The 25,776-nt window shown below is 35.1% G+C and overlaps 1 protein-coding gene and 1 long non-coding RNA gene across 8 annotated transcripts in view; one reads left to right on the forward strand and one right to left on the reverse strand.

Annotated features, from left to right (window-relative positions):
- Window positions 1-25,776, forward strand: part of LOC106873009 (uncharacterized) — an 88,630-nt gene that overhangs the window by 45,235 nt on the left and 17,619 nt on the right. For 3 of the 7 annotated variants that reach the window (XM_014920208.2, XM_052966947.1, XM_052966961.1), the window contains 9 exons: window positions 1,201-1,351; window positions 2,878-3,066; window positions 6,170-6,281; window positions 13,186-13,265; window positions 14,702-14,895; window positions 15,908-15,991; window positions 16,985-17,060; window positions 18,169-18,284; window positions 24,779-25,087. In XM_014920208.2, the coding sequence (XP_014775694.1) occupies window positions 1,201-1,351; window positions 2,878-3,066; window positions 6,170-6,281; window positions 13,186-13,265; window positions 14,702-14,895; window positions 15,908-15,991; window positions 16,985-17,060; window positions 18,169-18,284; window positions 24,779-24,917 (1,141 nt within the window). In that variant the 3' untranslated portion in view covers window positions 24,918-25,087. Of the gene's footprint in view, window positions 1-1,200; window positions 1,352-2,877; window positions 3,067-6,169; window positions 6,282-13,185; window positions 13,266-14,701; window positions 14,896-15,907; window positions 15,992-16,984; window positions 17,061-18,168; window positions 18,285-24,778; window positions 25,088-25,776 lie in introns of those variants that run through there. The other 4 variants (XM_052966957.1, XM_052966952.1, XM_052966949.1 and 1 more) reach the window with 3 other exon arrangements.
- Window positions 4,825-25,776, reverse strand: part of LOC128247565 (uncharacterized) — a 67,962-nt gene continuing 47,010 nt past the window's right edge. Inside the window, exon 4 of the long non-coding RNA XR_008263884.1 lies at window positions 4,825-5,768. This is a non-coding gene — a long non-coding RNA (uncharacterized LOC128247565). The remainder of the gene's footprint in view (window positions 5,769-25,776) is intronic.

Raw genomic sequence — 25,776 nt, forward strand, 5'->3', positions numbered from 1 at the left:
ATTTTTGTCTGGTTCCCAAAGAAACATGCGGTCTTGCATTATCATGTTGGAAAACAACACCCTTCCTGTTGGCCAATTCTGGACGTTTCCCTTGAATTGCTGCTTTTAACTCATCCAGTTGTGTGCAGTATTTCTCAGAATTAATAGTCTGGTTACTTGGGAGAAGCTCATAGTACAGAATTCCTTTCCAATCCCACCAGACACAAAGCAAGACTTTTTTAGAGTGAAGACCTGCTTTTGAAGTGGTTAAGGGTGGCTCATGTCGCTTACTCCAGGATCGCTTTCTCTGAACATTTCGGTATATAATCCATTTCTCATCACCTGTCACAATTTGCTTTAAATTGTTTTCATTCCGTTTAGAAAGCAAATCACAGATAGAAATGCGATCCAAAAGGTTCTTCTCACTCAACTCATGTGGTACCCAAGCATCATAGCGATTTGTGTACCCAGGCTTTACCAGGCACTCACGAATGACGGATTTTGATAGGTTGAGGCTTTCTGCCAATTCTCGGGTTGTGCAATGTGGGTTATTCTCAATTAATGACTTGATTTGGTCATCTTCTGTAGTGGATGGTCTGCCTGATCACTCTTTATCAATAAGGCTACAATCTCCAGCTCGGAACCTTGCAAACCACTTCCATACAATTCTTTCGGATAAAGAAACATCACCGTAAAGTGCGCATATTTCTTTGGCTGCTTGTGAGGCATTTTTCCCTTTACGGAAAAAGGAAAGCATCAAGTGCCGATAATGAACTTTCTTATCTTCCATTTTAAAGGGTTACAGAATTAACACATATTATAGGAACAAAAACCTTCTTCCACGAAAAGATAGCTTAAACTGTGCTCTAAATGGAGGTGAAGTCAAATCCTATTTTATGAACTCAACCATGTTCTAAAGTAAGTCGAAAGTTAAGCTACTATAAATCAGCACAAACTTTCCGGACAACCCAATACATACACAGATATATTATTAAATCTATTTTTATTGTCAGTTTTTATTCTTAATTCTTGTTTTGTTATATTTTTGTTTTTAGAGCTTTTGTTGTAATTAGTTGTTTGTTTACTGAGCAAATGATTTGCTAGTGTTATATATTCTTTCTTTTTGTTTTTGTCCAGTTTTCTCATCTGGTTCAAGTTGAATAGCATACATTTATATAGAATAATTTAATTAATTACTTTTTCATTTTTGTATTACTTCAGGGGAAATCATTTTGTTGTTGTGGGACTTCTCTCTGATGGAACTGAGCTAGCTGTCAAGCTTTATCGAGCAAATGAATGCCCTGTGGTGTGTGGTGCCCTCAGGAAACTTTCACAAGTAAGCCTGGATTCCAGGTTTGTGGTGAATTATAAAGTAAGATTTTATTTCTCATTAGCTATTTTCCCTTCATTTTTCAGTTTATTTCACTGATCACAGCAGCTCATATTGTTACATAATTTGCAGAAAAACATGATCAGAAGCCTTCTTTTTTTGAACTTCAATCCTAGAATTCTGTAGCTTATTGGCAAGTCTAGGATGACAATAATATGAAGTTAGTATGGTTTAAATTACATTAACAATCCACAGTCAATCTGCAGTTAGGTTAAACCTTACTTCTGTTGAAATACACTGTCTTTGTTTCAATTAATTTTTAAAAAAATGACGAATTTAGTAAAATAATTTTGTCATTATTAAGCTAGTGTTAAGAACATAAATTAACATACCATTTTGATGGAAGATTTTAATTTAGGTCATTTTGAACCAGGATATTTGTATCATAGAATAAGGGACAATATCAGGTGGGTTGGTGTCAAAAGTGTTAATCAGCATCATCATTTAACATTGTCTTTCCCTGCTGGCATAGGTTAGATGGTTTGACTGGAACTGGTAAGCTGGAGGGCTGCACTAGGTTCCAGTCTGATTTAGCATGTAGACACCCTTCCTAACGCCAACCACTCTGAGAGTGTAATAGGTGCTTTTTATGTGCCATTTACATGACACTGGCAACAGCTGTTAGTACTAATGTTTCTAACATAGGAACGTGGTGAGCAGGCAGAAATGTTAGCGGTATTTCATCCGTCTTTACGTTCCAAGTTCAAATTACACCGAGGTTTACTTTGCTTTTATCCTTTTGGGGTCAATAAATTAAGTACCAGTTGCATACTGGGGTTCAATCTAATCAATTGGTCCCCTCCCCCAAAATTGGGTCTTGTGCATAGAGTAGAAAAGAATGTTTCTAACATAGGCACAAGGACTGAAATTTTAGGGAGGAGTTTGCTCAGTACCCTTGACCTCAGTACTTAACTGGTACCTTATTTTATTGATCCTGTAAGGATGCTAGTTAACTTCAGAGGAGTTTTAACTCCCAAGTGCAGAGAAGTTGCAAGAAATAGTGCAAAGCACTGAATCTGATACTTTTACAACTCTGCCAATTGCAACCTGATTCCCAAAAACTCCATCACTCAAAGAAACAGGAAAGAACAAAAACAAAGGTATGAAACATTTTTAAAAAACATCATAGCAATTATTTGGTATCATAAATTCTTGTTTCTCTGCTGTCAGCTGATTTGAAGAAACATTTTAGGAGGACATTATTGAATGATATAGATAATAGGATGGTGGTTTATAGAATTGATAGTGCGGTAGACAAAGTACTTGTGGTGTTTGGTCATGTTGCTTTATTTCTGAGTTCAGACCCCCATTTTAGTCTATTTTGCCTTTCAACCTTCTGATGTTAATAAAATCAGAAACAGCTTGCAACTACTGTGACTGATATAACTGACTAAAACCTTGAAAGCAGTGACTCAGCATGGTTATAGCAAAAAGTAAAAGATTATATGACAATGCTTTCTACTTTGACATGTTTATAATTCATTGATGTTTATTCTGTCTAATTTCAGTCTGTGATGGTTGGCCAGAAATTCTTCCTGGCAACTATGAACCTGTGTGAATGCAATTTGAAAGAATACATTGATTGGAAAAAATACTCCAATAGGTTTGATCTCAACACAGCCTCTTACCTCTTCTGGCACATGGTTAGCAGTCTGAAATATTTGCATGACAATAATATTGTACATGGACGACTTGAGGTAATCACTATTGCAGAATTTTGGTCAGGTTTCCCCCTCCTCTCCTCCTTCCTCCTCATCATCATTGTTATCACCGTTATCAACAGCAGCATATCTAGCATCATCATTGTCATCATCATCACAATCATCTTCAAAGAAGATGTTTAAAGTTCAAACAAGCTGATTTAGTATTCTGTGCACTGCTGTTCCTGGTGTTAAACTTTGTTGAGGTATGTTCAGTATAAAGTTTGTGATAATCTGTAATGTATCTGATTTATTTATGGAAAATCTAGAATCCTTCTTTAGTCAATCAACATTCTCACTGACACCATCCCCATCTTCTATTGATAATAATACTTTCAAATATATGATGTATGACTGTAATCATCCTTTCAATATTTCTAACAATACCTTAATAATCAGTTAGTGTGATAGTTAACCACTTCATCTTTGTTATGAGATATATTCATCAAACGGAGACCAATCATATTGGCTTTCAAAAGTGAAGAAACAACATTTATAGTATTATCACCAGCTGATAATAACAGGCTTCAGTAGACTATACTATGCTGATGATGTCTCATATACCAAAGAATGTCTATAGTTGTCTCTTGTTTGCAAAGACAGATCATACCTTTATTCCTAAACATTAAAATTAACTTTGAGAAATTAATTTTTTTTTGTGTTATTATCTCCTCTTCTCTTTGGGAGTTGCTAACAATTACTTCAGGGTTCTTTCTCTACCAGGGAAATTTCAATAAAGAATTTCTTCTTGCATACAGTGTTCAGTAGATGACTTCTTATTTATAGTGCCTGGTCTCTTTCGAGAGCATTAGCAGAATAGGAGAAATAACTAAAATTGAGATTTGACTTAAACCCAAAGGTTTGATTTTTGTGTCAAGAACCTACCACCTAAATAAATTACAAGTGACACTTTACCATCATTATTCTGAAACTACTATTATCACCAACATTCTGGTTCAGGTTGGAGAAAGTAAAACCAGTCAGGTAGGTACCCGTCACATAATTGAAAGGTTGGTGGTTCATGTCCTATCACTAATGCTACTTTGTATCCATGCTAGAGATATTTAATTTTCAAATTATCCTAAATTATCTAACTGTAAAAGGATATGACAAAACTCACAGCTGTAGGCAACAATATGATAAACATTGACAAGTAATTTATTAACTTCCAATACTGAGTTGGAAGTATGGTCTTTGATAAATGGATTTGGTCAATGTACTCTATGTGTTATAATACCATCACAAACAGACTTAAAGACTTGGGATGGGGTCTGGTAGAAATTAAGGCAAACTAACTTGTAACGGTATAAAGTGAAACTTGTAGGTAATATTTGAGTTGGAAGGATGTGTCAAAGGGGTTTAGTTCTGGGAAAATGGTTTTGAATATATTTTCAGGTTTGGAAAACGTATCAATAAAGTGTGAGGTGGGAGACAATAGATGACACAAGGAAGAGAAGTGTTTTTTTGTTTTTATTTTTTTTTTACAGTTGATTTAAGTGAAAACTAATGGATAAGAATGCATGAAAATTGAATAGTTAAAATAAGTACCTTGCTTGAGACACTAGAACCCTCTATTTATTAGGCTGTTCTGAAAATAATGGCCGATTTCAGAAGCATAATTTTATTCTAGAAAAATTAACAATAGCAATGTTTTGATTAGTCAAAGTATGAGCCGTAAACATCTATGCATCTCTGCCATTGATCAATGAGATTATTTATGTCTCGTTGATAAAAACTTACTGGCTTTGATGCTAAGAAATCTTTGAAAGCTGATTCTACTTCTGGTTTGGACCTGAAAGTTTTATCACTTTAAAACGTGTTTAAATGCTTAAAAAATGGTAGTCAATGGGTGAATGATCAGAAGAATATGGTGGATGTGGTAAAGTCTCGTATCCTAAGTCCATGAGTTTCTGCGGTGTCATTCTTGCAACATGTGGTTTTGCATTATCGTGGAGCAGAATTAGGCCACACCGATTCACCAATGCAGGTCTCATTTTTTGCAAGTGAGAATGCATTTCAGCGAGTTGATTGCAGTAAACCTCTGCTGTAATGCTCTGATTGGCTTCCAGAAAGCTGTAGTGGACAACACCGATTGCAGACCACCAGACAGTCTCCATAATCTTTTGCTAGGAAATGTTTGGGAGACTCATCACGATCAAGCCATTGACCTGATCATTTACGGTTATCATAAAGGATCTACTTTTTGTCACAAGTAACAATTCGGTCAAGAAACAGATAATTGGTATTTCACAGAAAGAGCATCGAGCACACTTCAAAATGCTGAACTTTTGATTTTCCTTGAGCTCATGTGGTACCCATTTATCGTGCTTTTTCACCATACCAATCATCTGCAGATTGCGTGAGATTGTTGCAATACCGACACCAAATGCCTGAGACATTTCTCTGACACTTTGATGTGGGTTTTGTTCAACAATTGCTTTCAGTTGTTCTTTGTCAAGACTGCAGGACCGTCCTCTACCTTCTTCATCTTCAAGGCTCTAATCAACACTATGGAATTTCTGAAACCACCTTTGTACTGTGTTATAACTTGTGGACCCATCTCCCCATGCTCTGTTGATATTGGCAGCAGTTTGGGAGGCATTGTGCCCAAGCTTGAACTCATGCAAGAAAAGTAAGTGAAGGTTCTTTTTTGTCATGTTCATAATTAAGGACGCCTGTGCTTCAAGAATGTTTTCTGTCTGAAATAAGTAGAAAATTATTAAAAAGCATACATCAATTATTAAGTATGTTGAAATTCACCTAAAATATAATTAAAATACTATGATAAAATTGCATTTCAAAACACAACACTTCAAGTGGCCATTATTTTTGGAACAACCTAATAACAGGCATTATAGTTCTAGTGGCATAAGAAAACAGAAATAGCTTGAACTAGGTATTAAAGCTGCCAACCTTTTAGTTTGATATCAGGAATAGTATCCAACTCCAAAACACTGCATGTCTTACAACATGCAAGGATAGTGTACTTACTTTAAAAAATTCAGGATACACAAACCTATCACTACTGTTTTTCCCTCTTTAAAATGTTTTCTTTTCGAATAATAATGAGTTAAAACTGAACATTTTCATAATATTTCAGCCCAAAAATATTCTCATAACTGTATATGGGAAACTTCTTCTGAGCAATTATGGCTTTCATTCTTCATGGATTCATGGACCTGACTGTCAGAACTGTAATTACTTCATGTCTGGTATGTTTCATTAGAACTTTTTTTTGTGAAAGCACTTAGTAAATGTTAGTCATAGAACCAGTTAACAATATCTAAATATCTGAAATGAGCTATGGCATAAATTAATGAGTTAAAATTTCTGTAGTATTTTGTATTAATATTTTATACTATTCTGTTTGTTTATTCTTCCATCACCTTATATTCAGAAACATTATTTGTGTACAGACTACCTCTTTGACAAATGACAGTAATCTCACGCTGGACAGCATCTAGGTGGCTTCCATGGTGTGCATGGAGGCTTTGGAGTTGGTTCCTGCAATGAGGAAGGAACTAGGCCACCGGAGTTCTGTGATGCAAATGACCTAATGATCTGCAACACTGACTTCCAGAAACCAGCCTAGAATATAGACACCTATCAATTTGGTGGGAGTACAAGCTACATTCTCACTACAAAGTGGGAAAGTTGGTTACTTATAAATGCAAAGACCTTCCTTGGTGAAGAGTGCACTCCTCAGTATAAGTTAGTTGTTAGTGACTTAAGACTTCAGGCTAGAAGGATTCTAAGAAGCAGACTAGGGTGACATGGTGGTGGAGGTAGTAGACATGGCTATTAGAGTGAAGAAACAGGCCTGGAAGGACTGAAAGAGTGGTAGTAGCAGTGAACTATACCAGATAGCTAGAAGGAAAAAGAGAAGACAGGTTTATTGAGCTGGGGAAGAAGCAGAAAGGAAGAAATTTGTCAATATTCTGCAGCATGAGGACCAGAAGCTTGCAGTGTTTAGGATTGCAAGACAGTGTGTCAGAAAATCACGATATTGTAGGAGTGAAGTGTGTTTGCATGGATGATTGTACACTTGCAGTTAGTGATTCTGCAAAGAAAGAGACTTTGAAGTGCTGCTATGGAAGGTTGCTAAATATGGAGAATGCACGAGAGGAAAGTCTACCTAATGTGGACCCAACAGAGGGACCAGCTATCCAAATTGACAGTAGCTTGGTAGATAAAGTAACTAAAGACCTGAAGACAGGGAAAGACCCTAGCCCACCAGGAATTGCCACTGAAATGCTTAAAATATCTGGCAGAGCAGGATATGGTCTAGTCATCCATATAGTAAATCAGGTCCATGAGGGAATCATACCCAATGACTGGTGTAGTGGTATTATTATCAACAGCTACAAAGATAAAGGTGATGCCTGAGACAGAAATGATTGCATAGGCATCTAATTGTTGGAGTAGGTGATGAAAGTTACACGGGCTCATAACTCAACTAATTTGGAAGAAAGTTAACCTAGATGCGATGTAGTTTGGTTTTGTGCCAAAAGACGCACTACTGATGCTAAAGCATTTAGCAAAAAATTAAATCTCTGGACTTGGATTTTGTAGACATAGAGAAAGCCACTGATGGTCTCCTGCTTCCTAATGTGGTGATCAATGCAGAAGCTAGAGATAGATGAGTGGTTGGTGAAAGCTATCCAAACCATGTGCAAGGATGCTGTCAGTAAGGTGAATGTCAGCAATGAGTATAACAGCAAATTTAATGCACAGGTAGGAGTTCATCAAGGAACAGTTCTCAGCCCCCTCTTGTTTATCATAGTCCATAACTGGAATCTAAGACTGGTTGCCCTTGGGAGCTCCTCTGTGCTGATGACCTTGTTCTTATAGCTGAATCCCTACACAAATTAGAAAAGAAATTTCATATGTGGAAGCAACATTTGGAATCAAAGGGTCTTAGAGTAAATTTAAAGTTCCAGTATGTGGGAAAGTCCCAGTATGTAGGAAAGTAATCAATTACTAATCCCTTCAGTGAGATGGCCCAGCTCAATATGTAGAAAAGGTGTAGGTAGAAACTCCATATGGTGTACCCAAGGCAAGCTATGGACACATAAGAGGTGCAGCAATATCACAGGGAAGTTAAAAGAGAAAGTAGTCTTTGTGTGTGGCAGGAATGCAAGTGCAATAAACACTAAGAATGTGCAGGAAATAGACTTTGTCAAATGTGTGGGTAGATACCTAGAAGTAGTATGTAGCTTCTGTTACCTAGACAACAATATTAGCAATGAAGGAGGATGCTCTGAACACATAAGTGCTAGAATAAGAATAAGTTGAGCGAAATTCAGAGATCTACTACCTTCGTTAGTAACCAAGATTCTCTCCCTCAGTGAAAGGAAGATTGTATGATACCTCTGTCTCGACAGCTATGCTACATGGCATTGACACATGGGCTGTGATTGCAGAGGACATGCAAAGTCTTGAAAGAAATGAAGCCAGCATGTTCTGCTGGATGTGCAATGTCAGTGTGCATGTATGAGAGAGTATTAGTGTTCTAAGAGAAAAATTGAGTGTATGAGGCATCAGATGTAGTGCACAAGAAAGAAGACTGTGCTGGTATAGCCATGTGATGCATATGGACAAAAACAGCTGCATAAGGAAGTGCTGATCTCTAATTGTAGTGGGAACCTGTGGGTAAGGTAGCCCTAAGAAGATGTGGGACAAAGTGGTGAGAAACAATCTTTGGATGTTGAACTTCACAGAGGAGATGACAAAGGGCTGAGACTTCTGGCAATTCGCTGTGCTTCAGAAGATATGGTCTTATGAAACATCCCCTCTATCCCCTCTGTGCCACATATACTCCCAACCACTGCTACCCGAGGGTAGCAATACCTCTCCAATACCATTTATTTCTCTCTAACGCTGTCTCTGCTGCCTCCTCTCTTTTCTTACTGGGGTAGCTAAGAATTTCCTTTACAGTAACGCACTCATCTCTATCTCTCTGTTGTAATCTAACCTCTCACTTAGCAGAAAGCTACTTTCTACTAAGGTGGCGAGCTAGCAGAAAAGTTAGAACTCCGGGCGAAACGCTTAGCAGTATTTCGTCCATCTTTATGTTCTGAGTCCAAATTCCACCGAGTTCGACTTTGCCTTTCATCCTTTTGGGGTCGATAAATTAAGTACCAGTTACGCACTGAGGTTGAAGAAATTGACTTAATCTCTTTGTCTGTCTTTGTTTGTCCCCTCTATGTTTAGCCCCTAGTGGGCAATAAAGAAATAAGAAAGCTACTTTCTGCGGTTCCACTCCCTCTCCCAGTTGAAAGGTCTTCTTGCAGGTCACTTGGCAACCCTGGTGGTGTCAGTGTTATGTAAAAAGCATCTGTGCTGGTCTCATATAAAAAAACATCCATTACACTCTGTAAAGTGTTTGGCATTAGGGAGGGCATCTAGCTGTAGAAACCATGCCAAAGCAGACAATAGAGCCTAGTGCAGCTCTCTGGCTGACCAGCTCCTGTCAAACCATCCGAACCATGCCAGCACATGCTCACTACCAATATATTACAATTCAGAAAGATGTCACAGCAGACTGTGACAACTGAGATTCTTTTGTGTCATTTTCTTCAAATATTAGACTGTAATACTAATCGCTACACAGTGAGATAGCACATAACGACACATATAACATGTCCCCTGATGACACTGAATAACATTTTCTGGTTTTGTAAAATTCTGGGTTATTCAATTGACTGTAGGTTTACTCAAGTAGAGTTGACTGAAGCTATTTAACAACACTACAAAGAATAAGAAAAACACCACCAACAAAAGTAAAACAATGTTGGTGTTTGTATTATCATTATTTTATTATTATTGTTATTATTGTTATTATTATTATTATTGTTATTATTATTATTCAGTAGTTTTATTTTTATAACGTGCTTTCACTTCACTACCGAGCGCAGCTCTGTGCGCCTTGGGTATGTGCTGTGGTGCTCTTATGTTTACTGTATTGAAAGTGTTTTGCGTAGAATGTGTGCAGTACCCAGTAGTGCAATTTTCTGTATGTTATATATATTTGTAAGTCCTGCTATTTTTGTTATGTATTTGTCTGAATATTTTTTTATTATACCTAAGGCACCTACTATGATAGGAATTGTTTCTGTTTTTAGATTCCACATTCGAGTTATCTCTATTTCCAGGTCTTTGTATTTTGAATATTATTATTATTATTATTATTATTATTATTATTATTATTATTATTAGTAGTAGTAGTAGTAGTAGTAGTAGTAGTAGTAGCAGCAGCAGCAGCAGCAGCAGCAGCAGCAGCTGCACAATAATATTTTCCTATTGAGTAGATTTAGATTTTTATATCTTTTTATGGTATGTTTCTTTTTCATTTACTTAAGGTAATCTCATGCTTTTCTAATGTTGTTGTATCATAATAGTATTAACTGGTACTTACATCTATAATCCAACCCACCATCTGTTTACATGCTATAAAATAAAACACTGACATGATCTGTTTGATGTTACCATTTGTGTGTTCATGTATTTGCTCACCAATGCACTATCACTTATCTTTCTTTAGAGATGGCTTTATGCATGGTTGAAAGTTCAGTCAACCTTTCTCTCTTTGGTGTTGAAAATATATTGCAAATTCTTTTTATGCTAACCAAACTTGCTGTAAGAGAATTATTATGTCTCAATATTAAATTGGTTGATGAAAAATTAATGTACATTAAGATGACTCTAATTTCATCTCCCCTTGATATTTAAACAAAAATAAATATATTTGCTCCACTGGACGGGTGATGTCAGTGTGCATACACGACAAAGTGTAAGCAACCTGAGAGAAAAGTTGGATTTAAGAAGCATCAGATGTGGTGTGCAAGAGAGATGACTGCGCTGGTATGGTCATATGTTGCGATTGAATGAGGACAGCTGTGTGAAAAAGTGTCACACCCTAGCAGTTGAGGGAACCTGTGGAAGAGGAAAACCTGGGATGAGGTGGTGAAGCACGACCTTCAAACATTGGGCCTTACCAAGGCAATGACTAGTGACTGGGACCTTGGGAGATATGATGTGCTTGAGAAGACCTGACAAGCCAAGTGAGACCATAGCCCGGGTGTAACCAGCCCATTTATGAATACCCCTCATTCATTGGACAATAAACCTTGCTTGTGAAGACCTATTGAGGCAAGTGAAATCAAAATCAAAATTGCTGACGTGGCTGATAACAGTACTGCCTGATTGGCATTCATGCCAGTGGAATGTTAAAAGCACATCCAAACATGGGGTGTAACCAGCCCACTTATGAGTACCCCTCATTCACTGGACAATGAACTTTGCTTGCGAAGACCTATTGAGGCAAGTGTAAACAAACCAAAACCGCTGACGTGGCCAATGACAGTACCGCCTGATTGGCACTCGTGCCAGTGGAACGTTAAAAGTACATTCGAGCATGATCGTTGGCAGGGTCACGGATTGGCTGCCATGCTGGTGACATGTGAAAAGCACCATTTGAGCATGATCGTTGCCAGTGTTGCCTTACCGGCACATGTGCTAGTGGTACATGAAAAACCACATTTGAGCGTGCTTGTTGTCAGTGCCGCCGGACTGGCTCTCATTCCAGTGGCATGTAAAAGCACCCACTACACTCTCGCAGTGGTTGACATTATGAAAGGCATCCAGCTGTAGAAACTTTGCCAGATCAGATTGAGCCTGGTGCAGCCTTTGGCTCACCAGTCCTCAGTCAAACCGTCCAACCCATGCCAGCATAGAAAGCAGACGTTAAACGATGATGATGATGATGATATCAACAAGTACATTTCACAAATTCAACAAATAGAACCTCCTATAGCTGATAACTATATTACAGTAGACAGTGTATAAGTTTGACTCTAGAAAGAAGCAAATCTAGAGAAAGTATAATCTTTTTCACTCTGCATGTGGCAATAGAAGATAAAATCCTTTGCTTTTTTCTCTTAGCCACTTTCTGTAGTTTTTCATTTAAAAATATTAGGATATTCTTAAGTCTTGTTTTTTGGTCAACTTGCTATTTTGTTTTCTAAAAGTGTTCAACTGTATGGGAGCTTGTGCTATATTGTATTTGTAAGTTTATACAATGAATATATTCAGGAATACTTAATAAACACTTTTTAAGAGTTTAACCTAAAACTTACAGTATACCACCACTTATTTTAGAGTTAATTTTCTATGCTTTCTCATAGAAAGCCATCAAGAATCTGATTGGTGTTAGCACAAATTTTACCACTCTCCAGCAAGCAAATATAATAAAAGGCATATTATCAATATAACTGGGGTTACTTTCAACAAAGCTGCCAACTATTACAATAATGAACCAGAAAAAAGTGGATTTAAAGAAAGATTTAATTGCATATTGAGACAAAAGCAACTACAAAAACTTTAGGAGTAATATCATTTGGTTTAACCCATCTTTTTGCATGAATGTAGTAATTAATGTAGATAGAAGCTTACTAGTGTTAATCAGGGAGCACTTCCCAGCTAATCACAAATACCACATGCTGTTTAACAAGAACAATATCAAAGTTAGTTACAGCTGTTCAAGGAACTTCACTAGTATTATAATGAACAAGCTCTAAAGACTAACTAAAATGGAACATTGGAAACTGAATCTCAGAGTTTCAGAGTTAGGCCATATTGCTCACTAAACAGCAACTGCTTAAACAAAACTTGTACATAAAGTGATGATAATATCTTATAGATAGCATAAAACTGGAGAAATGTTATATTATGTGCAATGGTAGCTGCAAGAGCTATTTCTTCAACCACATGTCCAGTATACTACAGGAAACAGAGAAAAGGCACATCAAACTTTTCTTAGAGCATGTTTGAAAACTGGTGGACTTGTGTGTGGAGCACTTTTGTCTAAAATAGTCAACACATCATACCATACATAAAGAGAGCAAAGAAGTGTCAACTAACTTAGAACCATTGAGAAATACTATATCTTAATTCAGCAACCTGCTTTAGTAAATGAATTAATTACTGAGTGCTTTGTGGGTATCATTCAAGATGTTTGATACCTCTCACTGGGAAGGTCTTTGTTTTCTAATATGATGAAAATCAATCTGTTGGTTATATTACAATTTATAGCTTGCATTGTATTGTCTATTCAAGATAGTCAGAAATGCTGGCAACCATCAGAATTTCTTCGATCATGTGATGGCCAAAAGTTTTCAATAAAATCTGATATACAGGTGAGTAACAACCCAATATAATGGCTTTCATAGTAATTCTCTTTGCTTAATAAACCATATTGCATATGAAAATATATCACAAAGTTTTAATTAGATAAGCAAAATAAGTCTTTGGGAGTTATATTAATGATCATTGATTTTGATTAGGTATTAGAAATTTGACAAAGGGAAATAAGATATCCTGATGTTTATGGCTTTTAGATTTCAATTACTATAAGATTTCATATTTTTCCTTGCTTAACATGAGTTATCAGCTAATTATCAATCAGATAGAAATAATTGGTGAATTTATGTTTCCATATTGATTTATTAACGTAAGCGTATGACATAATACTTTTCATATATTCTTTCATTGAACTCAGTAGATAACTGGTGATCCTCTACACAGTCACTTTATCTATTAGAAACAGTAGATAAATTTCCTTCAAACCACACCTTACTGTCTTAGAAAAAGGAGAAATTAGACAATGTACTTACTGATACTTATAAAAAAATAGGTCAGATTGTCACAACTGGACTGCATTTGACTGTAGATTTGCTTAACCAAATCTAACTTGGAAATGAACAATAACAATAGATAGACTTCTGTTTATCTCTGGTTTCTGTTGCTCACATTAAGTAGATGAGGGAAATCTTCCACTGTATAAGATGACAGCCTATTGCAAGCAACTTTTTCTTGAACAATGCACTGGAATGACCAGCTGAAAAATGCTTCTGCTGTGACCATCTTGCTTTTTTTTTTTTTTTTTTTTTTGCATATCTAGGACAACATTATTCCCTGTGATTTTATCTTTTTGAGTGGAGTTAATCTGTTATCTGGTTTAATGCCACTCCTTGGTGCCTTTAAAAGAGTTTAATCTGTTGCAATAATTTAAACCAGATCTCTAGTTGGAAGATAACTTCTTTCCTCCTTCTTATCAGTTTTAGATGACCTGAAAACAAAAATGATCATGGCTGCTGCTTTTCCCTAAGTGGTAAAAAATAGTGAAGATTTGGTTCAAACTATTTATCTGTTTCTTTGTTGTCTTAAATTGTGTGTAAATCCCCTTGTTTGCTCAGATTGCATAGAGCCCTATCATGTTTGAATATGCTTAATCCAATGAGTGTGTGTTTTAATCTTTTAAAAATGTGTACATCTTTAGAAACTCTAAGATAGTTTAGTGCAAACATTTTGCATAACTCCCTCAGAAAGAGCCAAGTATCCAGCTTCTGAAGCTATATCAATTATTTGTGAACTTACTAAATTAAAGTGTTGACTTCCATCTTATTTATTAGACATTAATATTACACTGAATAATTGGTTAATGAATCTCACACACATATACAAGCATCTAATATATACACACAGATGCACTTATGCAAAATCACACAGAAACACAAACATGCACAAGCAATAAAATTTATCTAAGAATTACAATTGTTATTTTGTTTTCTAGGTTGCTGGTATGGTTGCTTATTTCATACTGAGTGGAGGCCATCACCCATTTGGTAAATCTTCTTCAGAAATACCACTCAATATCATTTTGCATGAAAAGCAGTTATGCAACCTAAGTTTGGAAGCAAGTGACATTGTAACAATGATGTTATCAGCAATTCCTGATGAAAGGCCAACTGCAAGTGAAGTATTAAAGTGCGTCATGTTCATTTACACAGTTTATCATTGTTTTTACAGTTTTACATTCATTTTTTTTATGTTAGCAAAGACTTTTTTTTTCACTGCTAACCACTCTGTACTAAAATTGAAAGAAAACTTACTAATACTGATATGACATATTTGACATATGTGTGTGTTATAGAAGGCAGTAGCAATAAAAATAGAATGTTAAAGATAAAAATTAACAAAGATATTAAAATGTTACCTTCAAAATATTTAATTAGCCTTGATATTTTAAGTTAAAAACTTATTTTCAAAGCTTTATCTTTTATCCTTTACTTGATTCAGTCAGGAATTGAACTGAAGGTGTTATGATTGTGAGCTCAGTACTCTAACCACTAGGCCATGTGCCTTCATAAGGCTACTAGAATAGTAATCAGTTAGTACTGCCACTATTGTTGTTATTGTCAGCAATTATGTGTATTTTCAGAGCAGATTTTTTTTCCTATTACAAAAAGGGAAGGTAAATTTTCACAGGTGTGGCTGTATAATAAGAAGTTAGTTGCCCAAACACATGCTTTTGGATTCACTCCCACTGCATGGCACCTTGGGCTAGTGTCTTCTACTGTAGCTCTGAGCTAACCAAAGCCTTGTGTGACTGATTTGTTGCCTTGATTTTGCATGATAGTTGTAAACAAGTTCCACTTGTTTACAAGTGATAACTGTAAACAAGTGGTGCCCTTCATTTCCAATCTTCTGTCAAAACATTTCTGGTCAAAGAGAAATATTATCTTACTTGGAATCAGGTGATATTTGGTATCTGACCCATGCAAGCATGGAATAGTGGACGTTAAACAAAGGTGAAACAAACATACCTATTAAATTATCTATTTTTTCCTTTTCGTTACTATCCATAACTAACTAATACTTCTTCACCTCTCACATATTTTTCTTACTTATCAATAGAATTCATTAAGGGTGATGGTACTGCCATTTGCTATGAAGAGTTTCTTACTATCCAAAACTCAATACCTTTCTTTTTAAATAGGCATCCTTACTTTTGGTCAAATCAGCGGAAACTTCAGTTCTTGTTAACTGTTGGAAGTGATATCCTAAATGCTTTGATGTTACAGTAAGTGGATATAGTTCTATTTTGGGTCACCAACCCTAATTTTATGTTTTCTCAAATATAAAAAATTATCAGACTAAAAGGTGAACAAGACAGTAAAAATTCTTGAGGTGGTTGCTTGACAACTGAGAAATAACATTCAGATTATACTCAAATCCCATCCTACCATCTTAAAAAGAAAGGACACATTAGATAATGTAGTCCAAAGTACACTATGCTTGGAAAAAAAAAAAAAGATGGAATGGTCATAAGCAAAGCACCTTTGATCAATGTTTATCTAAGTCTAACATTGCTAGGATTTTCAATGATTTTTCAGTCATAGCTGTGCTTCAATTACTGACATTGAGAATTTCAGTAACAGCAATATATGCTTAAAGCAAAATGCTGTGCTTTAGCAGTAGTGTTTACAAACGGTGCAGTGAAAATTTGGATGAAGTTATATCAGACATGAGAAAGTCAAACGTATGAAAACACAATCAAGCTAGTTGGAAGGCTGCTGCTATTGGGCAACCCATTCTGGAATATAAAAATGATGTTGACAGTACTCAATGTTGATGATGATAAGAATTGAATTAACTATGTTTATATGGCTTATCTAGTGGAGTCAGTTATTTTTCAATCCACTATTCAGTCTTTTCATATATGGTATAGAAGTAGGTGGTTTAAAGTTGTCTGCTCCTTCTATTAAGAAATGATACTGATATGAATTTTTGAGTAATATAGGCTAAGGCAAGTAACATGTTTTATCTAAAAGTAACAAGCTTATGGATGCCTACTGAAGGATTTGATCATCCTATTGATGATGAGACCAGAAATATATTTTTTCAGCCTTTGTATATTTCTTTTACCATCAAACTGAAATTAAAACAATAATAATTTTGGAATTTGTTTGAAATTTTTTCTAATAACATGCCGTTATTATAAAATAATTTTATATTACATTGAAATATCCTCAAGTTAATATACATTGATACTTTTTATATTTTTTTAAATGAGAAAAAACTACAACACAGAAGCGAGCATCATATACTGTCTGAGCATTTGTGACACAATTGGATATTTTAAGAATTGGGTAAGATTTTAGCCTTCATTTATAGTTTTTTTTCTCCTTTCTCTGAGAGAGTTACAGCTTGTCTAAATGTATCTTGCTGAAGTATTTGTCTCTGTTATGCATACACAAAGGCTTTATTTTGATAGTATTACCCATATATATATATATCTGAGAACATGTATAAACTTATTCAATAAAACATTCAGTAAACAAACATTAGATGTTAGCATGGTAAAATAGTAAATTGTGCACTTTATCCCCTCTATGAGATTGTTGTTATTTAACCCCTGGTCAGCTCTTATCTTTCAGATCTAGCAGAGCAGGATTGATGAAGCATCTTTGGTTACTTAATAGTCTGACCAGGAAAAAAAATTTTATTCCATGCAAAACAGAACCTTCTGTTAAACTTTGCTCCAAGACCCAGTTTAGGTCAAACTCTTTCATGGAAAGAGAGAACACTTGCTCACTGAATAAATTACAGAAAAAGTGCAGATACTAGGACATACATAATGACCAGACATAAATCATTCACAATACAAATAGGTTATTCTTTGCAAATTTTTGTTTTTCCAAGAAATAATCTATAAATCTGATAACAAAAGGTATTGTTTAATCATAATCATTTGCTAGGTTTCACAAAATAATGAGCCGAGACATTTTACTTTTATTAAAGCTGACAAAACTGGCATAAGTGGATCAAAAGAGCAAAATATACATATTTGCAAATTTAGTGAAATTTGTTGATAGGAAAATTGTACTTATAAGCATGTTATTATGCATAAAGGTGAGGAAAAAAATACTGTAACTTTTAGTTTAAAAATGCATTTCCATGAAATTTATTTAGTTCAAGATAAGACAAAACTTATAAACTATGCATTTAGATGGCTAAATATTATTAAATGAATGTTATACAGATGACTATATCAGGAGAGCATTGTACTATATACTGTAACACAACAAGTTCAGCATCTCATTGTTCCAAGTACAAATCTCTGTGATTTTTGCCTTACATTTTTTTTTACATTCATAAACTAAATTCTAATCATAGATCTGCTATTTGTACTCTTTCAAAATTTTGGCTTGGTGTCTGTTCAATATAATATTACTTATTTAAATATGACCTTTTCAGATGTCGCTTATTGATATGATCATCTTAGAAGAATTACAGAAAATCAGGCCAATAAGGAATTCAATGATTGAACTGGTGATCTTCTTATACAACACCTGTATTTTGTATAAACAACTGTAAGTGTTTATATACTGTTTATACACATGATTTATTTCAATCTTAATCCTTTTTAATCTGGCAGTGGATAATCCTTGCATCATTCCCTAATCCTTTAATTTAATTTATTCTAACACCTATTGTTTTCTATTCCTGTAGGAGTTAGGTGAGTTTTTTAGGTTTGAAGTGTAAAAAATGTCTTCCTCAATCTTCCACTTCATTAAAAGTAGAAGACTAAGGAAGATTCCTTTCACATGAATTGCTTAGTTTTTATATACCCAACTATCATCTTTCACACACACATACATGTATATCTTATTCTCTCTTACACACAACAGCTGATTCCTTTTATACACAGCTTTTTTCTCTCAACTCATTTATTCCCTGTTCATGCACACTGGCATTGCACATCCAGCAAAGCACATTCACCTCATTTATTTCTAGCTTTCACACACCATTGCCTATGTTTCACAACCATACAATATCATACTTTGTACACAAGACTTATACAACCTGCTTTTCACTTGGAAAGAGAATCCTTTTGTTGCTAGCAGAAGTAATAACTCCTTGAACCTTTTCTTTCTATCTATTCTTACTCTTGCTATTATAGTTTCAGGACACTTTCCTCTGTTGCTCATTAGGCCATCTAGGCAACAGGAGTTGTCAATTACTACCAGGGAGTCATCTGAACATTTCAAAGAATTCATTTCATGAGTGTACTTATTGCTCACTTCTCTAGTGGATCTGCCTCTCCTTTTTGTTAGCCTACTTATGATCACAGTACACTTCTTGTGCACCCATAGTTCAGATCTATGCATATTGAGTATGACAACTTCTCACGTGGCTGTAGAGTTTTGTTTTCTTTTCTACCAACTAAAACCTTGGGTTTTGCTAGGCTTTCTTTGAGGCCTCTCAGTTCTAAGCTTTGCTTCCATGTTTGGAATTTCTTCTATAAATATTTGAATTAGCTATGAGAGCTAGATCATTAGTATACAGGAGCTCTCACACAATCATTCCTAAACTCTTCTGTTATGGCCTAGAGAACTATAACAAACAAGAGGTGATTGGAAAGAGTGCTCTGATGGCTACCCATCTATACTCTAAACTCTTCATTTAACGTGTCGTTAACTCTCACCTTGCTAATAAAATCTCTGTATTTGGCTTCCATGGCTCTCATAAGCCATCCATTTGCACATAGTTGAACCATTCATCTTTACCCACACTTGGCACCATAAATACATGTACCTGGGTACATGTCTGTGAGTCTGTCTGAGAGTGTGTATTTGCATGGATGTGACTGTGTGCATATGTGCATCCATTCTGTGTGTCTGTATTCCTGTGTTTGGCATCTTGGTTGAGTATGTGTGTACATGCAGGCTTTTTATGTATGTATGTATGTATGTATGTATGTATGGATGGATGGAGGGATGGATGGATGGATGGATGGATGGATGGATGGATGGCTGTATGTATGTGTGTGTGTGTGTATGTATGTATGACTAGGTGTACACATGTGTATGTCCATACACATCTTTGTGTAGTCTTTTTGCCCTGTTTATAGGTGCAGACATAGGTGTGTGGTAAGAAGTTTGTTTCCAACTACATGTTTCCAGACTTTTTATCATGTTGTGTGTGTGTATGACTGTTTATATTCCACATTATCACATGACATTGAGCAAAATGATGATGCTGTGTTTAAATTTTCTGTAAGCAATATTTCTTGTTGTTCTGTACTTTTGAAGACCAGTAGAGTTAAACAAAAATTTCCTTACTTGAAGCAGCTAAGAATTGGCTTCAGAGAGGGTTGTAAAATACTGCAACGGTTTCTCTCTCTCTAACTCATGCCAGAATAGAAAACAAACTTAAAACCAATGAGCAAATACACACACTAAAACACACACATATATCCATTTATGTGTGTGTGTGTGTTTGTATAATATACTTACATATGCATACGTGGACATTAAATGATGATTTCATATATATATATATATATATATATATTTATATGTGGAAGGTGTGTGTATGAATATATATGGGTCTAACCCATGCCAACATGGAATATGGATGTTAAATTGTGATGATTATAATGGTCTAGGTTAATTACAGTGTTGAAAAAGAGATGACTTAACAATTTGAGTCCTGTCCAGCCTATACAAGCATGAAAAAACCCCATGTAAAATGATGTTGTTGTTGGTTGTGGTGTTGATGAAGATGATCATACAAATGTTTTAGAATAAATAAATAGCTCTCAGGTCTTGTTATCTCTCACACTGAAATATTGTGAATGACTTCAAAAGAACTATGTTAAAATGTGAGAAATATTCACAGACAAACAGCTGTTGATTATTCTATTGAATCATTGAAGAATTCAACAGGGAAATTTGTTAGAATTTCCAGTATACAGATTGTAGAAATATCAAATATTTCTCTCTTGTTTAGTCTCAGGTTAACCCTGATCTGAGCAGACCCATTCCAGCTGTGACCATCCTGTCTTATTTGTAGATCTAGGAATAGTTTTATGCTTACTTTCATTTTCGAGGCAATACATTGTGATTTGAGGGAAATTTTGGCTTTTATGTATTGCAGTTGTTTAGCCCCAGGTTAGTCCAGAAGTGGAAGACATGATCAAAGATATCCTGGGTAGTGAGCATCTCATCTGCTAATGCACTGCTTGATGTTCCATTTCAACACATTTCAGAGAAGCCCATTTGATATAGTTATCTATATCTTTCTGGAACTATGGACTACATTATCTAATGTGCTTTCTTATTCAGGATAGTAGGGAATGATTTGAGGGAGACTTGGGTGCTATCTCTAATGAGGTGAGTGACCATGTAAAGGCTTCCTGATTGGTTCATTTCAAATTAAAGTGTCAACTGTTGCTGTTGACATTGTTGTTTTTGTTAGTGTTATTGTTGTTTAGTCCCAAGTCAACAGGTAGTGCAACCAGCTGTAAAATATTGCCTGAAATAACTCTCCAGCCAATCCTTGCTAGTATGATGTAAAAACAGATGTTAAATGAATGAATAAACAAGCAAACACACACACACACACACATATATATGCATATTTACGTAGAAATCATCATTATTTAACATCCACTTTCCATGCTAGTATGATTTGGATTGTTTGACAGGATCTGGCAAACTGAAAGGCAGTGTTGGGCTCCAATGTCAGCTTTAGAATGGTTTTTAGGGTTGGATGTCCTTCCTAATGCCAACCACTTAATAGAGTGTATTGGGTACTTTTTTTTCTTTTTATGCCACTGGCACTAGTGAGGTTGCCAGGTAATTTGCAAGGTGACAAAGAAGAAAACGCTTCCACTACTAAATGGGAAATATTTGAGAGGGGAAGGTGGGTTTATGCCAGATGCTGGAAGGCTAAAATAAGATAGAGAGTCAAGCATAGGTATCTTGCTACACAAGAAATGCATGGCTAACCACTATTATATATATATATAGTTAGGTGGGAGTAGTTGAAGAGATAAAGGAAATTTGTGATGGTGAGCCAGAGCAAACTCTCAGGGTACAAGAAGGTGAGCATTAGAGAGGATGCAGACAGTTAGTCGAGGAAAGGGAGAGGGGTGCTTTCAACAATCACCTACTTTTGTACTGAAGATACAAAAGTAGGTGATTGGTGGAAATATTGTGGGCAGGGAGACTGATAAGAAATGGAAGTGGTTCCAGGAAGGAGAGGATGAGGGATGGAGGTAACCAGCGGGGAGGGGTGTAAAATATACCAATTTGGCTTTCAGGTGATTACAGTAATCGAGTTGTGTCAAGATAGGGGAGTGGTAGGTGTTAGATGATGAGATCTGGGGGAAATGCTTGATGAAGCAGAAAGAGAGGAGAGGGATAGAGCCCGAGGGATGGAGGAAGAGAGAGGTAGATGGGTCAATAGAAAAATAAAGATAGGATATAGCAGTCTATTTGTTGGATGTATCCTTCTTCATGCATAATGATTTTTGGTTGCATCACCAATTTGTTAATTCTTCTTTGCTAACTTGATGCTCACTGGGCATTCTCTCAATCTCCGTATTCAGTTTTGCAAGCTGAGTGGATTGGAGCAATATAAAATAAATGGACTTGCCTATGGATACAACATACCACTTGGACTAGGAATCAACCCCACAACCTTATGATTGATATAAGTAGTATGTTAGTGGAGAGGTAAGGAAGGTGTACAGCTGCTGATGAGACTCCAAGCAAAGTTGAAATGTGTAGCATAAACAGCTGTTCTTTATTTTTCTGTCCTTCAACATATTGTGTACATAGACACGTTTTCATCTCTTGTAACATAGTGTTGAATAAAAGTCTATTGACCCGTTCTTTACATTATAGCAACACTGTTAACACACCAGTAGTTTAAAGTAATCAATGTCACCATATTTCATTTAGATGGCATTGATGATGACATGATGAATTGATATTTATACTCACACATTGACAAATACATACTTGCATACATACATAATCAATAAACCAGTTAGTCAGTTACTTTCCTTCCACCATTTTCTCTTACAAAGCATTGGATGGCCTGGGGCTATAATTGAAGACATTTTCTCAAGGTGCCATGCAGTGGGACTGGACCCAAAATTACGTGTTTGAGAAGTGAATTTCTTAACCACACAGCCAGTCTGCACTTAATTGTTTGTGTGTATATGTGCTCTTTAGTTTGTTTTAGCAATCACAGCTAAAGCCATGGTGGATCATGGTTGATTGTCATATGTCTTTTGTGTTATCTTTGCATAAATCCAAGGGCCCAATGCCTTTGGTTTCTTAGTGTTTGTGGTATCACTGGAGATTGCTCAATAGTTATCTCCAGTTACTGCTATTTCTATTGTTAGTAAAATACAGCATTATTTATTTAAAATTGTAACACATTGCTATAGCTCTCTCTCTCTCACTTTTATGACTTGACCCATTGGTTTAATGTCTCTGCAGTGACTTTTTTCTTAAAAGTCTCCCTTGCTCTTGTAGCCATTGATGATGATGCTATTATACTAAATATTAGTGATAGCATCTTCCTACACTACTTGATTGCCGTATGAGTAACCAGTGCATGCCCTATATTGCTGAGGAGTATCTATGTTAGTTCAGCAGTTTTTCCTGTCTTCATATCCTTAATGGTAATCAACTGCAGTAGCTGATCCTTTTTTATGGATCCACTTCCACCATACACACATTGCCCCTATTCAGTAACCCTTCATTGTATTGTTTCCCAGCCTCTTCTTTCTCGGCACCAGTCAAAGTAAATTAGCTGCTATCGGCAGAATTCTGCTTTATGCATGGCATATAACCCCTCATAACTTTTTTATTTTGGGGAATTTGCAGAAAATGTTTGCAAATTTGTATTCTACACACAGGAAATCATAGAACTATGCAAAAAGAAATTTAAAAAAAATTTTTCCAACTTTTTTTTTATAAATCACAGTTTAAAATACAATCTGAATTTTTGGTGTAAATCACAGCAATAGACCGTTAAATTTTTTTTTTATGAGGAGAAAGATATTGAAAAACATCAATACATCAAACTGACAAACAAACAAGGATGGTATGAGGTAGTTGTGAGATGTGCTAAAAATAACAGCAAATCACACAAAAATTTTTGTTTTGTTTTTCCATAGTCATATGGTTTCCCTTGTGTAGAACACAAATTTGCAAAGATTTTTGCTGAAAATTCCAAAGAATAAAATAACTAATGAGAGATTATATGCCTTGAATATTCCACCTTGCTATCATCCATCTGCACTTTTTGCTGACCATAATCTGATTTAACTTGACACCTCACATATCTGGCTCCCGTGGTATAGAACATTGTAAACCTCTTGCTTTTGGCTGCCCCACTCACTGTGCATACTTGATGTCTAGCTTCTCTTCTAACTATTTGATAGTAGTTCTTACTCTCCATCTTACCTTCATGCTTTCTGGGCCTGTCTCTTAGCTTTTATGACTTACTGTTCAACCACCATACTACCTTCCACCTGTATGATATTGGGATGTATTTGTATATGTATTTACATATATGTCTAACTGAACCTTTCTTTCTCTCTTTGTCTCCTCTCTTATGTGTGTGTATGCTGCATTTGTTTTGTGTGTGTGTGTGTGTGTGTAAATTTTTAACTCAGTAATAAAAATATATGTAAATGCAATGTATAAGAATTGAAATCAATGAAAAATTTTAAAACATTCACTGAAAGCATCTATGCTTTGTACATAGGAAATTGGATTAGTTAACACATGTGTAATGTGTTGAGTTCTTAAAATACATTGGGAGCAAAGGCGAATGAAAAAAGAATTCAAATCAAGGAATAAAATTGCAAAAGACAGCTGTCACACTCAATTGGGATTTAATAATTAAATTCCTTTCCAAAATTTGTTGTATCTATTCAGTTTTCTATTATTATTATTATCTTTGAAAAATTGCCCTCTGATAGTTATTGTAGTAATTATATAAGCATTGTCATTTGAATATTATAATACTTTTTTAAAATGATCTTTAATGTCTTTAGGAGTCAAGAAGTCAAAGATATCCTGGGTGAACCTTTCAATTATTTTCTTAAAAAATTTCCCAAGTTATTTCAAGTAATTTTTCATGTGATTGGAAAATCGAACCATAGACATCGAAACATCTACAGGATATTTTATTAATTAAATTACAAGGATTATATTTCCTCTATTTTATATGCATATTTACACTCTATATTAGCAAAAGAACGAGAAAGAATAATTGTGAGAAAAATATTTTATGGAAAATTATTAAAAGTTGTATAAAAAAAAAAAAAGAAAATATATATTTCATGTAACGTTTTTAAAAAGAATTTTGATAAAATTTATACGTATTCAGAAAAGTAATAAAATAATATTATAAAGTATCTTTATTTATTCATTTATTTAGTAAAGAAGATTGCTTGAAAAATTTCTTTGGCTTCTTTGACATTTTAATAAACCCAGTTTACTTTTAATAAAATTCTTTAAATTAGTCAAAAGATAAACAGGGGAAGTAATTTTGATAAAATTACGTCCCTCCAGCCACGAGAGAAATTTTTTTAGAAAAAATCCTGTTGTTTTATCCCAGCACAGAATCAATGATATTCAAAATGATGGAATAAGAGCCAGTGCTATTATAACGCTAAGTCTTCTGGTAAATCAACACCATTTAGTGCATTGCATGGTTGCTGTTAATGATATTAAAGATAAAATTTGTATTTGTTAAAAAGAAAAAATAAATAAAATAAGAATTGTTTTATACTTTTCACGACAATTTAAACATGTGATATTTACAGTTCTATATTTAAGAGATGAGGAATTATGTACATTAATTTATCTTATTTACATTTGATGGATATTTGTCCTCATCTTGTTTGTTGTTAACACGTTTCAGCTGATATACTCTCCAGCATTCATCAGGTGTCTTGAGGAAATTTCGAACCTGGGTTCTCATTCCTAAGGTATTTTTTTTAATGTTGTTGTTGTTGTTATTATTATTATTATTATTATTATTATTATT

This window comes from Octopus bimaculoides, chromosome 1, assembly GCF_001194135.2.
Source record: "Octopus bimaculoides isolate UCB-OBI-ISO-001 chromosome 1, ASM119413v2, whole genome shotgun sequence".
Classification (NCBI taxonomy): Eukaryota; Metazoa; Mollusca; class Cephalopoda; order Octopoda; family Octopodidae; genus Octopus; species Octopus bimaculoides.